At 31.8% G+C, this 17,502-nt stretch overlaps 2 protein-coding genes across 2 annotated transcripts; one reads left to right on the forward strand and one right to left on the reverse strand.

Moving 5' to 3' along the window:
* Window positions 1-360: 360 nt before the first annotated feature.
* Window positions 361-13,983, reverse strand: LOC115445852 (protein lava lamp-like). Its single transcript, XM_037441320.1, is given in 12 exon segments — window positions 361-1,988; window positions 2,836-2,990; window positions 3,059-7,854; window positions 7,856-9,504; window positions 9,582-9,689; window positions 9,996-10,560; window positions 10,562-11,168; window positions 11,242-11,438; window positions 11,792-11,952; window positions 12,387-12,500; window positions 12,770-12,911; window positions 13,636-13,983. Coding segments are annotated over 12 exon segments (8,697 nt in total). The 5' UTR covers window positions 13,759-13,983; the 3' UTR covers window positions 361-1,908.
* A 666-nt stretch (window positions 13,984-14,649) lies between these two features.
* LOC119190143 (39S ribosomal protein L28, mitochondrial-like) lies at window positions 14,650-17,450 on the forward strand. The gene is given in 6 exon segments (XM_037441319.1): window positions 14,650-14,761; window positions 14,835-14,871; window positions 14,874-15,101; window positions 15,666-15,982; window positions 16,645-16,826; window positions 17,302-17,450. Coding segments are annotated over 6 exon segments (843 nt in total). The 5' UTR covers window positions 14,650-14,740; the 3' UTR covers window positions 17,360-17,450.
* Window positions 17,451-17,502: the final 52 nt, after the last annotated feature.

A 17,502-nucleotide genomic window follows, 5' to 3' on the forward strand; every position in this document is an offset into this window, starting at 1 on the left:
TACTTTAATTTGATAAATCATAATTAATGATAATGTAAGTATATCATAATTAGCTGACTGATGATCATTATAAGGTGATAACCACGTTACAGTTTCGACTATTAATATAAATACACATAATATCAGCTGTTATTAAGTTAGCATATAGTGAATCGTAGCTGTTTTAGGCACCATCATTTTCTACCAAGTTGGATTAATATTTTCGGGCACGATATTGCCTTAGTATACGTTGGTAAGATGTTACATTACACATAACACTGATTAAGTTTTGAAATTAGAATCGTAGGTTTGAAGTGTCGATTTTATGTCCGAGCGCCATTGATAGATAAACTTGTTACAAGAGATGAATAAAACCAAAAATTTCTCCAATTCATTTTAATTGAAACAAAAATGTACAACTTACTTGCGCAGGCTACGCTTCGCACCTAACTATATACATAACTTTACATAATTTTGAAATAATAACGCAGATTACAACAAATATTTGTATGAAAAGGCACGTTTAATCACTTAACAAAACACGACAACCCCGCTTTTACTCGGAGTCAATATACACTACATTAAAATGAAATAAGTCTAAACGAGAAGAAGAAATAGGAAGAATATAGCATTTCACATAAAGTTGAAACTAATCATAGTAATAAAGGTCACTTGGTTACAAATTCCCCACATTGGTTTGGCCGAAGAAATACTATTGGTTTTCACAACTCCAGACGTCGGAGTTGTAAGCTGACCTACTTATATAATTTTTCGATTATACTTTTGATAAATTTGTTACAACGACGAATTTGTCAGCAGAATAGGCTATTCAATTAGTTTCTAGAAACCATCACACATTATTCATTGGTGTTCTATAGCTTCTGAAAATATTGTTATTTTTAATTATTATATTATTTCAGTTTTAAAAAAATAAAGTTTAAAATGACAATATGGCGTTAATTCAGTAACATGACGTCACCTGTCTGTAAACACTAAACATATTACCAGCTATGACAGCAAATATTTTAAACTTATGACGTCATCGCAAATATCGCTAAAAGAAAGAAACTTTATTTAGGTTTTCGGTAAAAATATTCAATATTTTTATATTACATATTATTGCAAATTTCTTACATACTCTATAATTTACATGGATGGCAATAAATAAGTAATTATTTTGCATGCTTTTAAATAGCCTATTCAAATTAAACAATACTTAATTACCTCGATCTGTATAATGTATAAGAGTGAGAACCTAAGTAATTTAAGATACTAGTTGCCTATTAGTTTCAACTCAAATAAGTAAAAAATGGAGGTTAATGTAACCATAAAAAGTTCAGAAAGAAGCTTTTGTGGAATAGGAATGCATATAGCGTTATCAATACAAAGATTTGTCGTTCGTTCGTTCTTTTAGAAACTACAGTCATTGTATTCGCGTGTCAAATAAAAATTTAATTCAATTATATGCAATGACACACAAACAATGACAAAATATAGATAGATGTCCAGCAGTATCATTTAACTTGATCAAGAAAATCCTTTAATGTAGAAAGATTTTAGTAATGCTTAATTATTTAATTATGTTATAATAAAACATTCCTCGTTACGAAATAAATTAGAGGTATTTCAATATACTATTAGATTTTTGTCAAAATTGATACTGCCGGAATCCAGTTGTTTCATTGGCGTACTGAGATTGGGCACAAATTTTACAACTAGATGTTTAAACAAAACACTTTAAAATTATGCCTCATGGGTGGTGGCATATTATTGAAAAATTAAATGCAAAAAGAATCACAACAAGAAAATAATAGAAATATATAAATATACACATTATTACATCTGTACATCCATAATCAATAAATATAATTAAGATTTATATTAAAATGTCACATGTTACCTAATAAATATTAATAAAAGTATTAAACCTTACATATGGACTACTTTTGGTGTACTCTTCCCTCGAAGCCAATTCAGAAGCACTGTAGAGGTACTTTGTGAATCCCGTGCTGTAAAGATAGTAACAATGAGGTCAGTTATATTTAACACGAAAGAAAGAGTAATAAAATTATGATTTCTTATGTTTACGCGAATGTTAGACATTGAAATTAAACTAATTTTCGGATTCTATCGAGGTATCCCGACGTTTCGAAGACTTTGCAGCCTTCATGGTCACGGGGGCGACTGAGGTGTTGTTCATCCGTAAAGTCAAAGTTACAATATCTACCTACATTTTACAATTATACAACTTTTTTAAAATTTTAGCTGTTGGTGGTCCGATCTACGCAGAATGAGCTCACAGTGTCTTGAAGTCTGGCAGCCGGTCTTTTGGGTTCCGATTTAATCACCAACCGACGCTCGACGAAGTCTGCAGTCGCTGAACACTCTGAGGGAGGCGCCAATCATTATCTGCAACTAGACAAGCCACAAATCCTCGCCAAAGAACACCGATTCCTGCCTAGGATGATTGGCGAGGCTATTGAAATTAAAAACATCCTAATTTCAATAGGGAAGATGGTAGGAAGCTTGCACAAGCCTGGGATCCAGTTCTACATTGAATTAAATCGGAACCCAAAAGACCGGCTGCCAGACTTCAAGACACTGTGAGCTCCTTCTGCGTAGATCGGACCACCAACAGCTAAAATTTTAAAAAAGTTATATAATTGTAAAATGTAGGTAGATATTGTAACTTTGACTTTACGGATGAACAACACCTCAGTCCCCCCCGTGACCATGAAGGCTGCAAAGCCTTCGAAACGTCGGGAGAAAATAAAACACCAATACCGCGATAGAATCCGAAAATTAGTTTAATTTCAAAGTAATAATATTTATACTGAATTAACATAATGCACTTACAAAGGGTATGGTGAGCTTGCGTCAATTGGCTGACAGCTTCAGGTGGCAAATTGGCGACGTCACTTTGGAGTAACCTAAGGTCCAGCTGCCGTTGCTCGCTCTCGTGTCGAAGTCTCACGTCACGGCTGTGCTTCACACTGCGTAGTTCCGATAATCTGAACAAAATTATCAAGTTACAAATGGCAATAAATATATTCATACAATAATGACAAAAGCTACGTACTTAGCTTGCAACTTTGGTTTTTCACCGTCAGGATCGCTGATGCTACTGCTGCGTGAAGTCTGTCCTCGGTGAGTTTCAACGAATTGGTGTTCCCTTTCAATACTGAAACTCGGAAGCTCTGCTACAGTATCATCCGTAATAGTCAAGGGCTGTGGCGAATCCGCAGGTTTATATTTAGACTTTAAATCTTCATATGATCGTAAACTATCAGATAGGCGTATCTGCAACGTATCTCTTTCATCCAATAACTGTGTCAACTCCATTGTAAGCTCTTCACAACGAACATCTCTCTGGTGCAACATGTACAACGCTAGATCTAATTCAGCTTTGGGAACAGCGTCCAATAGCTCGTTGTTTAGACTACCTTCCGATCGTTCGCCATCTCCTGGTTTGGTGTCAGAAGCGAACGAAACATGCTTCGGTATTTTGCTGTTTGATGATTTAAGCAAAATGCTTAGATTAGATATTTCATCTTTTAGTGAAACTATTTCGACTTCTTGGTTTTCTAACGCCATCTGCATTTCAACATATTTTGTCGATTGTTCCTCTAATGTCTTATTCAAGTCGGTTATCTGTTTATTAAGAGTTGTACATTCTGTTATTTTTGTGGTCAATGCCTCTGCCAACGCTGATTTTTCTGACTCGAATTCCTTTTGCAAGCCTTCGTAATGATTTACATTTTCGTGCATTTTCAACCGCATGATTGCTAATTCTGATTCTTTTTCATAACTTAAATCTTCAATCCTCTTTTCATATTCAAGCAGTTGCTTTCTAACATTCTCAAACTCTTCGTTTCTTTGAGATATAGTTATATTATAATCATGTGTCTTTTGGTATATTTCGCTTTCTTTAAGTTGAACCTGTTTTGTCAAATTTGATATTTCTGTCTCAAGTTGAGTAATTTTATTCTGCAATTCTTTATTCTGCTGGATTAAGTCATCGTTACTTGCTTTACAAGTCGCCAGTTCCTCATTAATATTTTTAAATGTGTTTTCAAATGACTCCGTGTTTTGGCGATTTTTGGATGTAAGCTCTTGAATTACTTTTTCATATTCTTCTTGTTGTTCGAGTAGTCTATTATCGTGAGTAACCTTTTCATCGTCCATTTCAGAGCGCAGAACGTGTAGCTGATTCATTACTTCAGTATATTTCTCTTGAAGGCTGTGAACATGATCTTCCTTTTCTTGTAATTTATTTTGGATCGATGTTAACTGCTCTGCCATAATCAATCTACTAGTTTCTTCTTGACTCGAAGATTGCACGTTCTCCAGTAATTGTTCGTATTTTGCTTCAGATGCACCTAATTGAGTGCGAAGCTCATGTTCGATTTTTTGGAAATCAGCTTCCCTTTGAGCTAAGTGTTGTTTCCATAATTCAGCAATTTCAAAACCACGTTGATCAACGGCACTCGATACTGAATTTCGTAATTCGGCTACTGTAGACAACAAGTTATCGTTTTCCGCATTTAAATTTTCCACTTTAGCATTCAAGTCATTAATCTTTTCTGTATATTCTGTTGATTGCTTCACAAGCTCAGAATTGTCATTTTCCAATTGTGAAACTTTGAGACGGGCATTTTGAAGATCTTGGGTTAGTTTTGAAGCTTGAGTCTCCAAAACTTGGCATTGTTCTTGTAAAGCACTTGCATTACTTTGCTTTCCCCCATATTCGATTAATTTAGAGTTAGTCATATTTAACTCTGAAGCTAATTGATCTATATATTTCTTAGATTCTAATTCTGCCTGTTTCAGCAATGTTATCTCTTCATTTAAATGGGAACACCTATCTGTCAATTCAGCCTTTTCTTTGTCTGAAACCTTGTGAATATTTTCATATTGGGTTTTGTAAGATTCGCATTCTGCAGTTGCGTTACATAATAAACTTTGGACATTGTCTAATTGTTCTTTTAAATTCTGGTTATCTCTTTGCAAAACTGCATAACTCTGCTGCAATTCGAGATAATTATTATACAATGCTTCATAATTCTCTGTAGAGGAAATATCCTTATTTAGCTTACTATTAAGGTTACTTATTTCAATTTTTAGTTGTTTTTGTTCCGATATAAGTTCATTATTACGTGAAGTCAACTGATCTATAACGGCTTGTAATTCTTCATTTTCTTTTTCTATCTTCATTATTTCGTCATTAACCCGGTCTTCATTAAATGTTCTGGTAATGCTTACTGCACCTTGCGAGACATGTTTAGACTCTTCATCCCATTGTAAAGACGAAACCTTATCATTTGCCTCTTTAAATTTGTATTTCCACAATTCAATTTCATTATCTAATTTCTCTTTCATATCGGTCAACCTTTCGTTAGCATTGCTAAATACTTCATTTTGTTTTTTTATAGATTCTTTATCCCGTTTTTCTTTTATAAGATCCACATTTAATTCTTCTACTTTCTTCTCTAATTCATGAATATGGATTCTAAGCTCATCTTCAATTGCACTGTCGAGGAAAGTCGACTGCGACACCTGTTTGGAAACTTTCAATTCATTCTTTAACATGTCATTACTGGATTTAAGCTCTTTTAATTTCTTTAAAGCTTTCACAAGTTTTGCGTTACTCGTATCTAACTCAAATTGTAAGCTTTCATTTTGTTTTTTTAGTTGGTCTATTTTATCTTGTAAATGTGTTAATCCTGGCGTGATGCTTGCTAATTCCTCTTCATTTTCCCCTAGACCCCATCCTTCGTCTGAATTAAACGGATCAGCTTCTGGCGTGGGTTGTTGATTTTCGTCTCCCATATAACATTCATAAGCCTTTTTAGGGGTAATAATAGGCTCTACGTTATCAGGATTAGATGTGCTAATGCCTGTATTCAATCCTGAAGCTTGGTTTGATTTATCTTTTTTGACAATAACAGGTTCAGAAAGATCAGAAATAATTTGTGATTCTATAGATGATAAATCAAAGCCTTTTGATTCTTCACTTAATGGCTCAATCGTAGATGATATAACCATACCTTCTGTTTTCGGAATATTCATTTCGAAGGTTAATTTCGTATCTCTTAATTCCTTTATTAGTTCTTCTTTTTGATTCAGGAGAATTTGGAGCTGCTCATTGTCTAGCTTTAAGGCGCTTCCTTCTTGTAGTAATCGAGCTATTTCAGCTGATGCATTGTTTAGCTTGACATTCAGATCTGATATGTTACTTTCCAAATTAGATACAATTGTTAGATTATTTGTTTGATTAATATGAAATTTATTGGTTAACTCTGATATTTCTTGGTTTTTACTACTAATCACTGAATTTAATTTGTTTATTTCACTAATATATTGTTCTGTATAATCTGGAGCAACATAAGTTTCTTTGCTTGAACTTTTTGTCAATAATTCTTCATTAACCCTGTTCAGGTCTTCAATATTCAGGTTAAGATTTTCAATATTGAGTCTATATTCTTGAAGCTGTGATTCTAGCTGTAATACTCGTTCACTATATTTTTCACATTTTTCATTTAAAACTTTTTTATCTTTAATAGCGCTCTCAATTTGTGTATTAAATTCTAATTCTAAATCTTCAATTTCTTTTTTCTTCTGCAATATTAATGTTTGATAATCATGTGTAATTCGCTTTATTTGTGTTTCGAGGTCTTGCACTTGTGATCGATATTTAGCCATTTCTGATTCAGCCGATTCAAATTTATTTGCTTTATCGACAAACTGATTACAATGCTCTTGTATATCAGACAAAGACTTTCGTAGTCTCTGATTTTCATCCATTAGATGTTGGACTTTATTTTGTAAGTCTTTGTTTTCATTATCTATTTCATACAGTTGTTTTTCAACAACTCTGTCGTGATCTATGAGAACTGCCAGTCTGCTGACTAATTCATCTTCTTGATTTGTGTATTCATTATAGGCCTTTTGTTTTTCTTGTAGTTGAGTGCCCAATTGATCAGCTTTACGTTCGAGTGAATGTCTTCTGTCTTCCATAATTGACACAGAATCTTCAAGACGATCTATACGACTCTTATACTTACTAATTTCCGCTTCTAAATTCTCTATGTATAGATCTCTTTCTTGAATTTTAGCATCATAACCAAATTGCATTTGAGTTCTAATGTTATCTTCTTGTTCAAATTTACTTAACAAGTCAGCTATTTGATTATCTTTCTGACTTATATCGGCTTCCATGGCTGCGATCTTTGTTACGAAATTTGCGCTATTTTTCTGATCTATTTCGTACTCGACTATTTTTTTGTTTAAAGAATCTACATGTTTTTTCAGTAGAACGTTCTCTTCTCGAACTTCGTTTAATTCTTGAGTAATACAAGTTAATGATTCATTTGCTACTGATAGTTGCTCTGTGTATTTTATCAGTTGATTCTCCAAAGATGCCATTTCAGATTGCATTTGTATAATATCTTGTGACTTTTGGCTATCTAAACTATTTTTCTGTACTTGCAACCTGTTTATTTCCTCTTCAGCGTGTTTTAATTTATCTTGCAACACTGGAAGTGTTTCTACTTGGATCACTAACTGTTCTATATGAGAATTCTTTGATTCTAACTGCTTTTGTATTTCGTGGTGTGCTGTCTCTAGTTCAGTATACATTGACGCCTTTTTCTTTATATTGACAGCAAACTTTTTCAATTTTTCCAGTAATTCTTTATTTTTTGCTTCTATGGCATTAAATTCCTGTTGTAAATTATTCTTTTCAAAAGATAATTTGTCGAATTTCTCGGTGGTTTCTTTAAACATTTGTGTCAATTTATTTAATTCCTTATCTTTTTCGGTAACACTTGTGTGCAATTTTTCATTTTCTATAGATTCCTTCCTTAGTTGCAACTTTTATTTCGTGAATCTCTTCGTCTCGTTCTTTATTTTGTGTCATTAGCCCCGAAACTTCCTCTGAATGTTTTTGCTGTTGGGTCTGTAATTCAACAATAAGATTTTGATTTTCATTGTATGCTTCTTGCAACTTCTTTAACTCTGTGTCTAAGGTAATATTTTTATTCTCTAGAGTAGCTTTTACTGAGAGAAGCTGTGATTTTTCCTCTTCTAATTGACTTATAGTTTTTTCATACTCTACAAGCTTTTTCTGAAACGCACCTATTTGCTTATTTAGAGACTTTACCAATTCAGCATTTTGATCTTTAGCCTTTTCTTCTTCAAGTAATTCAATAGTTGACTTTAGTTTTTGTGACACATCATTCAGTTTAGTTATTTGATTTATATACTCTGTCATTTCTTTGTCTTTTTGCTGTATAGTATTTCCGTAACTGCATATTTGTTTTTCATATTCCAAAAGAAGACTTTCCAATTCATTAATTCGACTATCTCGACCGCTAAGAGTTGCAGAATACTCTTGGTGTATTTTATGGATATCTTGCTGCAAACATTCGTTTGCTTGTTTGTACTGCAATAATTGCTGTTCAGATTCTTGATTTCTACTTAATACTTCTATTTCCTCTTTCAATTGATGGTTTTCATCAGTAAGAGTTTTAACTTTATGTTCATATGAAGAAATACTCTGTAGTAACTCGCTTTGTTTCTGCTGTTGCTCTTCTAAGGACAATATCTTCATCTGGGAGTCTGCAATTTCAGCTTCTCTCTCTTTTATTGTATTCTTCAGCTTAAGGATTTCTTTTGTCAATTGTTTAACAGATTTAGTTCTGCTAACATTTTTGTCACCCACAGATTTTTCATCTTGTGGCGGTTCGGAAGGAATGCTTTCTGAAGATTCCTCGACATTTGATGGTTTTGTCATTTCAACAGTTTCTTTTAATATTTCCACTCGCTCACGTTTTAGTCCTTCAATATGTTGATTGAGTTCTTCATTAAGCTCTTGTAATTTAATCTTTTCATTGGTGATCAAATCTATATTATTTTGCAGATTACCACATTGGTTTGTTAAATCAACTATTTTTTCATGCAACAAATTGTTTTCAATGTTAATCTTGCTCATTTTATCCATAACTTCTTCCCGTTCCTGAGTAAACAATTCTATTCTTTTGTTTAAATCTGCACTTTGTTCCATTAGGGTTTCTATACTTTTTTCGTTTGGTGGGGACACATTGCCTGCTTCATCATCATCGACTTTGCTTTCCATGCCTTTGTTATACTCTTCAAGTTCCAATTTTTCTTGGGTAGTTAAGGATTCCACAATCTCTATAGATTCTGCAGAACTAACTTTCTCTGCACTTAATTTGTCTAATTTATCAGTGAGCTCCATATTTTCTTGTATATAATTTTCGAGTTTATGTATGAGTTCTTCTTTTTCTTCCTCCAATAATTTGATTGTTCCATTCAACTGTTCTTTATCTAATTTCAAATTTTCTACGATAATTTCTAGCTCCTTCTTTAAAGCAGTTAGCTCGTCAATCTGTTCTTCTAATTGAACAGATTTCATTTCTGAGCAAACATGTTCATTTTGTAGCTGAGATATGTCCGCTAGTTTATCTTCCATTTCATTATTTTTTTGTTGCAAAACATGTAATTCTGAAACACATAATATCATAGTTACATACCATTCTAATTTAAAATACTATATAAAATAAATAATGGTCGAAAATTACCTTGAACTAAATCGAACTTCTGTGCTTCTAATACACTAATTGACTGAAGCCTTGTTTCAGCTAAGTTCTCCATTTCTAACATTTTCTTATAGACATCAGATTCCGTCACTAAAATAAAAAAAATGGTATAAATTATTAAAGCAAACAACGCGCAAAATTTTTCATGTTTCCATTTTTTTGGCTACCCAAGGTTTGACAGCTAAAGAATTGACAGTTTAATAAAAATAATCTTACATGATAACATCTCGAAGTTACTATTATAATTGTAATCATGATAACTATCTGCATAAATATTAAAAAAACAACAATAAAAAAATGTGTAATATACTTCAAACTTAATAATGAGATTCAGAGTTCATATTTAAGTACAATAGTTTGTATACCATTAGTTGAACAAATTATCAAAATACTTACACCGTCCACTGTCATAATCAACCAAGTGCAATTGTAAATTGCCTTTTTCTTCCTCCAATTCTGCAACTTTCTGCGAAAGTTGATGCAATTCTTCATTAAGTCTTGCAATTTCAGCATTGTTATCAGACATTTTACTAAAGTTATCAATAGTCTTCTGCATTTGTTTTACTTTTAATTTATGTGTTGATTTTTCTTTGATCATATTTTTATTAGCTGCTTTAATTTCATTGTTAAGTAATGTAATTTGTTCATTTGCACTTTTTAACTTTTCTTCTAATTCTTTTATGTCCAAGGTTTGCTTTTCATAAGAGAATTGCATTTCTTTATAGTGTTTTACATCAACTTCTGATGTAGACAGTTTCGTTTTCAGATCTTCAATTACTAAATCAGTACAAACACCAATATCAACCATGTCTACGCATTTTGCTTCTGTATTTTCCTGATGTGTAGTAACAGATTGTAGTTCTGATATCAATTCCTGTTTCTGGGATATAATGTATTCCTTTTCTAAAATATCTTTATTCAGAGACTGTATTACCATTTCAATCTCGATATCTCATTTTGTTTAATTTCTTATCTGTATCTTGATGTAATGTTTCTGAAGACAAGTGACTCCAGGGAGATTTCATTTTCGAAGCAGTATTTCTACCCGTCTTTCGAGTGGGTACTGGGCTACCTTTTTTACTTGGAGAGCTTCCTGTTGTCGATTTCGGTTCTGCATTTATTGTAGCCAATTTATTTTCTAGTTCCTTGTTAGTTTGCCTTATTTGACAGTTTAACTGTTCTAACAACTCAATTTTTTTAGTAAGTTCTACCATACTGGCTATTTCCCGAGACCCTTTTTCTTCTTCCACATCTAACTTTTCTTTAGGCGAAGATTCTGTGCTAGCTTGTGTCAAGTTTTGTAGAGCCATTTCTAATTTTGAAATTTCTTGTGCTTTCAAATCCAATTCTTCTGCTATTTTTGCATGAGCCAAACTTATTTCAAATCTGGAAGCTTCAAGGATTTTATTGGCTTCTTCTAAACTACAAATTTTCTCGTCTTTAGATTGTATATCTTTGAGCAATCTTTGTTTTTCTTCATTCCATTCAGTCTCCATGGCTATAAAGTTTTCCTGCATCTTAGTCATTTGTGTCCTGGTATCTTCAAGTAATGCCAAAGAGTCTTTTTCTAAAATATAAAACAGCATATTTAAAACAGTAACATAATCTTAAAGCCTTAAAAAAAAATTGAAGCATTATTTACCTTTTACTCAATGTATCAGACATAAGTGTAGTAGCCATATTTTTAGCTTCTATAATCTGATCCCTCTCATTGATCTTTTCTTGCAAGTCTAAAATAGTTGTTTCCATTGCTTTCATTTTGACTTGCATCACACTTAAAGCATTTTCTTTTTCCTTTATTGTAGTTGTCAACTGAACAATATCATTGTTATCAGCAATCTACAAACATTTAAACATTCACTAGGTACTTAACTATTTGTTATGTTATGTAAATACTATCAATAAGAATAGTTATTTAATTTTAGAGCCATATATTTATAAATATTTCCCATTAGATATGAATGAATTTATGTATTGTGCATTACTTGCATTACTTCTGTAATTCCTTAATATCCCTTTAGTACAGATGCAGTTTTACGCCCGGCAATAAGCTCTTTTCCAAAGAAAGTTTGTAACTTTTTACATTATTTTTAGATAATTTCTTTAGGCAACAATATAAACTTCATATTTTGAACAGAAAATATTTCGAGTCAAGATACTTGAAAAGGAGATATCAGAATGCAAAATTTTACCTTTCCTTTATCCAGTTTTAAATCTACTGCAGAATCTTTTCTAACATGTGTTAATGTATTTTTTGCTGGCCGTTTACTAATTTCTTTGTATTGTTTTATCCTTTCCATCAAAATCTCTTTCTGTTTTAGTGTGTTTGCTAGACTTTCACTTATGCCAGGTACTGCAAGAAACATAAAACTAATTATAGTAGATTGTTACAAGTAATAATTTCCTAAGTAACCTTAGCTTAACAACTACTAATTACTATTTAATGTGTAGTTACATGTAATATTTGTTAGTCACTAGGATTGTTTCAGCTTACAATGCTACTCACATAAAAGTTTAAGTTGAATGGGAATTATTTTAGATGATTATGATTGTTAGATAACATGACTGCCTTTAGACCTGCTAGAATACAGGAGATGTGACTGTCGACAAGTTTGGATTCAATTATCGTATATTTAACAATTATTATGGAATATTTTATTTAGTATAATACCTTTTCCCAAGAACACATTGAATGTTATAAGTTATAACCTTAGTAAAAGTCTACCCAGTAAGCATACATTGTGTAGCAAGCATTAAGTTAAATAAGTTATTGTTTTCTACACTTACTATTTAAGGCTTCTTGCACTGACAATGTAGTTGAGGTGTCTGTCGCAGCAGAATAACCAGTCCTCTCACTCATGGTGGACGCCATTTCTGATGCTGTATCACCATCATCTTCTTCTGCAATTATAATTTTTAAATAATAATTAAATGTAATTTTAAAATAATAATTTTCACAAATATAACTTATACTTAAGTTTATGTTTGTGTATATGACCTTAAATCCTTTAATCCTGATCTTTGAATTCTTGCACTTCATTGCTATAAAATATATTATGCTCTGTTTGAGATTAATTTTTTTATTTATTTACTTCTAACACCAAAAATATTTATATATTTTTTTTATTTTTATAATATTATTATATATATAGGAAGTAATATTATCTCACCAAAAGGTCGGCCCAATAGTTCTGCTGTCGCCTTTCTGTGCTCTTTAATCCTTTTGGACACAAGTGCTGCATTTTCAAGACATTTTTGAGCTCTTTCAAACTTAATTTGTCTTTCTGATGATGATGATATTCTATGGGGTGTCTGAAATGTTTAAAAACTTTATTTGAAATATTTTTTTAAATATAGTGTTATATAACTTAATAATATGGTCAAGTATTTGACAAAAATGAATTTAATGAAAATGAATGAGCACCTCTGGGTATGTAACTTTTTATTTCAAGTTCAAGAGAATATTTGTAAACTCATGTATAGTCAGTGTCAAATTAATGCAAATATTTATTTAAAGTTACTTAGTAATATAAACTTAACATATTTACTACAAAGTAATTAACTTGAAATTAATGCCTTTTATATGTAGAAAATAAGTGGTTTAAACATAATATATCAAATGTGGAAATTTACCCAAATTCTTCTTTTCAGAGTAGTCTAATGTGATAAATATAGTAATCTTGACTAAATAAAAACTAGGACTTAAAGACTCATTACAATAAAGCTGAAGCTACAGTGCAATACATAATATTATTAGTGATCTGATTCTATTTGAAAATATTCAAGTGAGGCATGATATAAGATACAAATGAAATTATTATATTACACTAACCATCACATGTAAGTACATATTATTTTGTTTACTAGTCATACAGAAACATATAAGTAAACGAAGGATCTTAAGAGTCTGTTTCTATTTACCAACTTGGGAATATTTTTGTGATACTAATTATGTTTTCGAATCGGTTGTCCTTGCCTTAATGCGTCACGTATCAACGTACAATATGTTAGAATTTAGAAATCTCCAAAAACCTACCCTGGCTGTTTTTACACTTCCCGCGATGCTGGACACTTCACTCGATGACGGTGCTATATTCCCCTCGTCAGCATCCAGTTGCTTTCTTTCGGGAGAATTATCGATATTTTTATTGTCCGACATGGCTTATACTCTGCCAACATTAAGACCATGAACGTAATAACACACTTTACACAACAATTACTATGAACACGGAAAACTCAATTTACAACAATTACTAGGAAATTAGGAAATCTTCATGTATTAATATAAAATTATATATTTATTTCCACCACCACTCAGTACATTATTTGCCAAAAACAGGCTCCAGTTGTCAATCAGGGTTCAACACCACGTCAGCAGTGTTACCATTGAACACAATATATACTACTAGTATGTCTATTTAGTCGAGTAGGAATCAATCTTATTACCCAGATGGCTGGGCTAGATTCATATTTGTTTCATTTGCGGATTGACATGTGTGTCAGATCAATGATATTTGTAATAAATCATTGTGTCAGACCAGCTTTACGACTAAATAGTATCAGACCTGTATTATATACGGTCCTACTGCTAGGCACTGGCCTTCTCTACCACCTAGCAACATGCTTTACGTCTAACAAGGTATAATATTTTCATAGTTCTGCGAGACTGCATGAAGTAAGATTATTTTTTTTAGTATTTTAAACTTTCAATGTGACGATTAAATAAATAAAAACCATCGCTCTGTGAAGTGGGATCGCCGAGTGACGTCTCAGCGTGGTGCAACGAGAAGTCGGAGAAGCGCAATAATTTTCGTGTTTTTCGATGATTATTATAATATTTCGGATACGACTCAAAATATTAAAATTGGGTTGAATTGAAAAATTTTACTGTGGTAGATTAAAAATGGATTTATATAATAATTAATATCCTCACAAACTTTATTATTGATTGTTCTTCATATCGATTTTCATTTTTATAGTCGATAATTTAACTTTGGTTGTATGCATCCTTAAGAAATTCCTAACCTAAACAAACCAAATTCTGAAAAATACTAAATTGTCAATTTAATCTGTCAGAAATTTATTTCAGTGACTTCACAATTATTAGCTTAATTATATGGTTTTATCTGTAAAAGAATTCAATGGCATCTTCCCGTCTCCAGGTATTTTATTCTCTGTAAATCAATATAAAAAAAATAATTATTCGACTGTCTTGCATCGACCTTGTTGTTTCAGGCTACTGCGCGTCAGTTATCAAAGACATTTAAGAAAAGACTCGGTTTGATATTGGTATTGCATCAGAGCTTCCTCCAGCCTACAAAAAATTCTGGCGTGAATGGAAAGTCCTTAAGCCTGCAGCAGTTCACTTCGTGGCTCAAGAGGGGAAGTGGAGACGTGATGAGCTGACAGGCGAGACCCTGCCAATACAGAACATACCAATACCTATCAAGTATCCTGCTGAGATACACGAGGGAATATGGGGTGGAGAAGCTGTAGTCAAAGGTATATGTTATATCTCTAATTCCCTTCGTTATAGTTATTTATATAATGGTGATAGTGTTACATATGTTTACATTTCATATGATGAAATCTATAAAGTCAGTGATAAGGGGAAATAAATATTTTTATGAAAATACCTATGAAAAATTAAGCTCACAAAATTCTTTCGGGATGTGATTAGGTTTCTTATAACTTAATTACCCTAATAAAGGGTTGTTAGGTTAACTAGGTTAGAGCGTTATTATCCTTGCCAGTAAGGACCATGATGAGTTTCCCTCAAAAATGTATATGTAATAAGTATTTGTTACATAAAAATGTAAAAAATTGATGTTATTTGTGAATAAGTATTTATTCAGACCCAATTTTGTATCACAAATATATTAAATCCAAACATGCTATTATTTTTAATGACAAATTATTATTTGCTAATTATGTATTTTTAATGTAAGCGATTGTAATTACTTGTTCCCTATTATTTTCGGGAGCTGTAATTTTAATCATATAATTTCATTTAGTAGCTATAATACAATTACTAATATACATGATTTTTTGGTGAATAACCAACAGGTTTCCAAAAGCGAGATCCGCGAAGTAGAGTACCTCATTACTGGGTGCCTGTATTGAAAAGGACTGTAGTGAGATCAGAAGTTCTCAACACCCATCTCTCAGTCACCGTGACAGAGAGAACAATAAAACTCATCAATGACCACTATGGATTTGATCATTACCTGCTCAAAACACCAGCCTGCGACTTAGTGTCCATGTTAGCTTTAAAATTAAAAAAGCAAATATTAACAGAATTGATGAATGGATGCCCAAGATATGCACATGATTCTGCAAAGCAGAAAGAAATTTATGAGGAGTACAAAACATATTTGTCATCAGTGAGTAAATTTGTTTATCATCTTAGATGTAAATATAAGTGTGAAGTTACAATCACTTTTTGATTTTCATAAGTTTCTCATGTAGCCAACATGAACTTCCTCTCTGCTTTTCTTCAATGAAAGTTGTATGAATATTTATATACTATAGTACTCTGGATAGAAGATTATTACAATAAGGTTATACAGGGTCATTTTGACATTGCGTTACTAAATGACACCGCATACTTATCTACTTGGAAATAACACATTACTATAAGTTACTTGAGCCGTAGATGTAAAATAAAAAAGTGTAAGTTTCAAACAAAATAAATGTCAATAAAAAGTAATTTTAATTTTACGTGCCCTAATGCCACTACTATTACTCTAAGAGAATTCGTCACAGCTGTAACATTGTACTTTCAGTCATAAATACACTCACGCACATGTCATATTCGCATAAAACTAAAAATAATAAAAAAATCTGAAAACTAAAACCAGGCTTTTTGGTGAAAATTTTTTTTATTAATGAATGATTTGGCACAATGTCAGCAAAGGTCAAGACGAGTATGTGGTTTCATTTAGTAATGCAATGTCAAAATGACCCTGTATACTTACAATTGTTTAAACCATATAACAAAGAATCTTTACTAACTACATATTTTTATTTATAATATTTATTTTAGTATACACCTGAAGAAATTGAATGGTATGGTTTGTCATGGTATGAAGCCCTTACCAAAGTTGCCAAACAGAAAGAAGCTGAAAATAAACCTATACCCCTAAAAAAAGTCTATAGAAAAAACCTAGTAGAAAAATTGAAAGCTGCAGGACTAGAGGAAAACAAGGGTTCAGCTGATGAAATATCGTAAGTGCTTTATAACTCTGTCTCTTTTTATTTGGTATGCCTTGACTACACTCCAATGTAGGTTTACACATTTAACTTTTTAAGAATGATGCTAAAATAATTGAGTTGGTTTTAAGAACTGCGCCCCAGGCCGGACATTAACCTGTATAGAGAATCCTATCATTGAACAAATTATAAAATGTTTTACATTAAATAAAATTTTAAAAACTGTGACCAATTTGAGAGTCAATTCATTACTATTTACTGTAAATAGTACAGATCATATACACTGTTACTGCACCAATGATTATATAATATTATATATGAGTGTAGTGGTCCAAGATTTCAATGTTTGTTCTCAGTGCAATAGTGCCGTCATGTGCAAATAAACTTCTATATATATTTACATTGGCTGTCTACTTCATATAAATACACATTTGACATTGAAATGGTTCTAATCTAATTTAGTATTAATACATTGTTTTCTGTTTTTCAGTACCACAACTTCTTGGCTATCAAAAATGAATCCATTTGGCAAGAAAGACGAAGCTTAGTTGCAGATAGTAGCTCATATTTAATTGAAGTACAGTTTGTGAAACTTGTTAATTTAGATGGAATGTAATTGAAGTAGATGTGTTTATTGATTATATTTGTTTTATTTCTACCCTTTAATAAGAAGTTTCCAAATTTATATTTA

The sequence above is a fragment of the Manduca sexta genome, chromosome 22 (genome assembly GCF_014839805.1).
Source record: "Manduca sexta isolate Smith_Timp_Sample1 chromosome 22, JHU_Msex_v1.0, whole genome shotgun sequence".
Taxonomy (NCBI): domain Eukaryota; kingdom Metazoa; phylum Arthropoda; class Insecta; order Lepidoptera; family Sphingidae; genus Manduca; species Manduca sexta.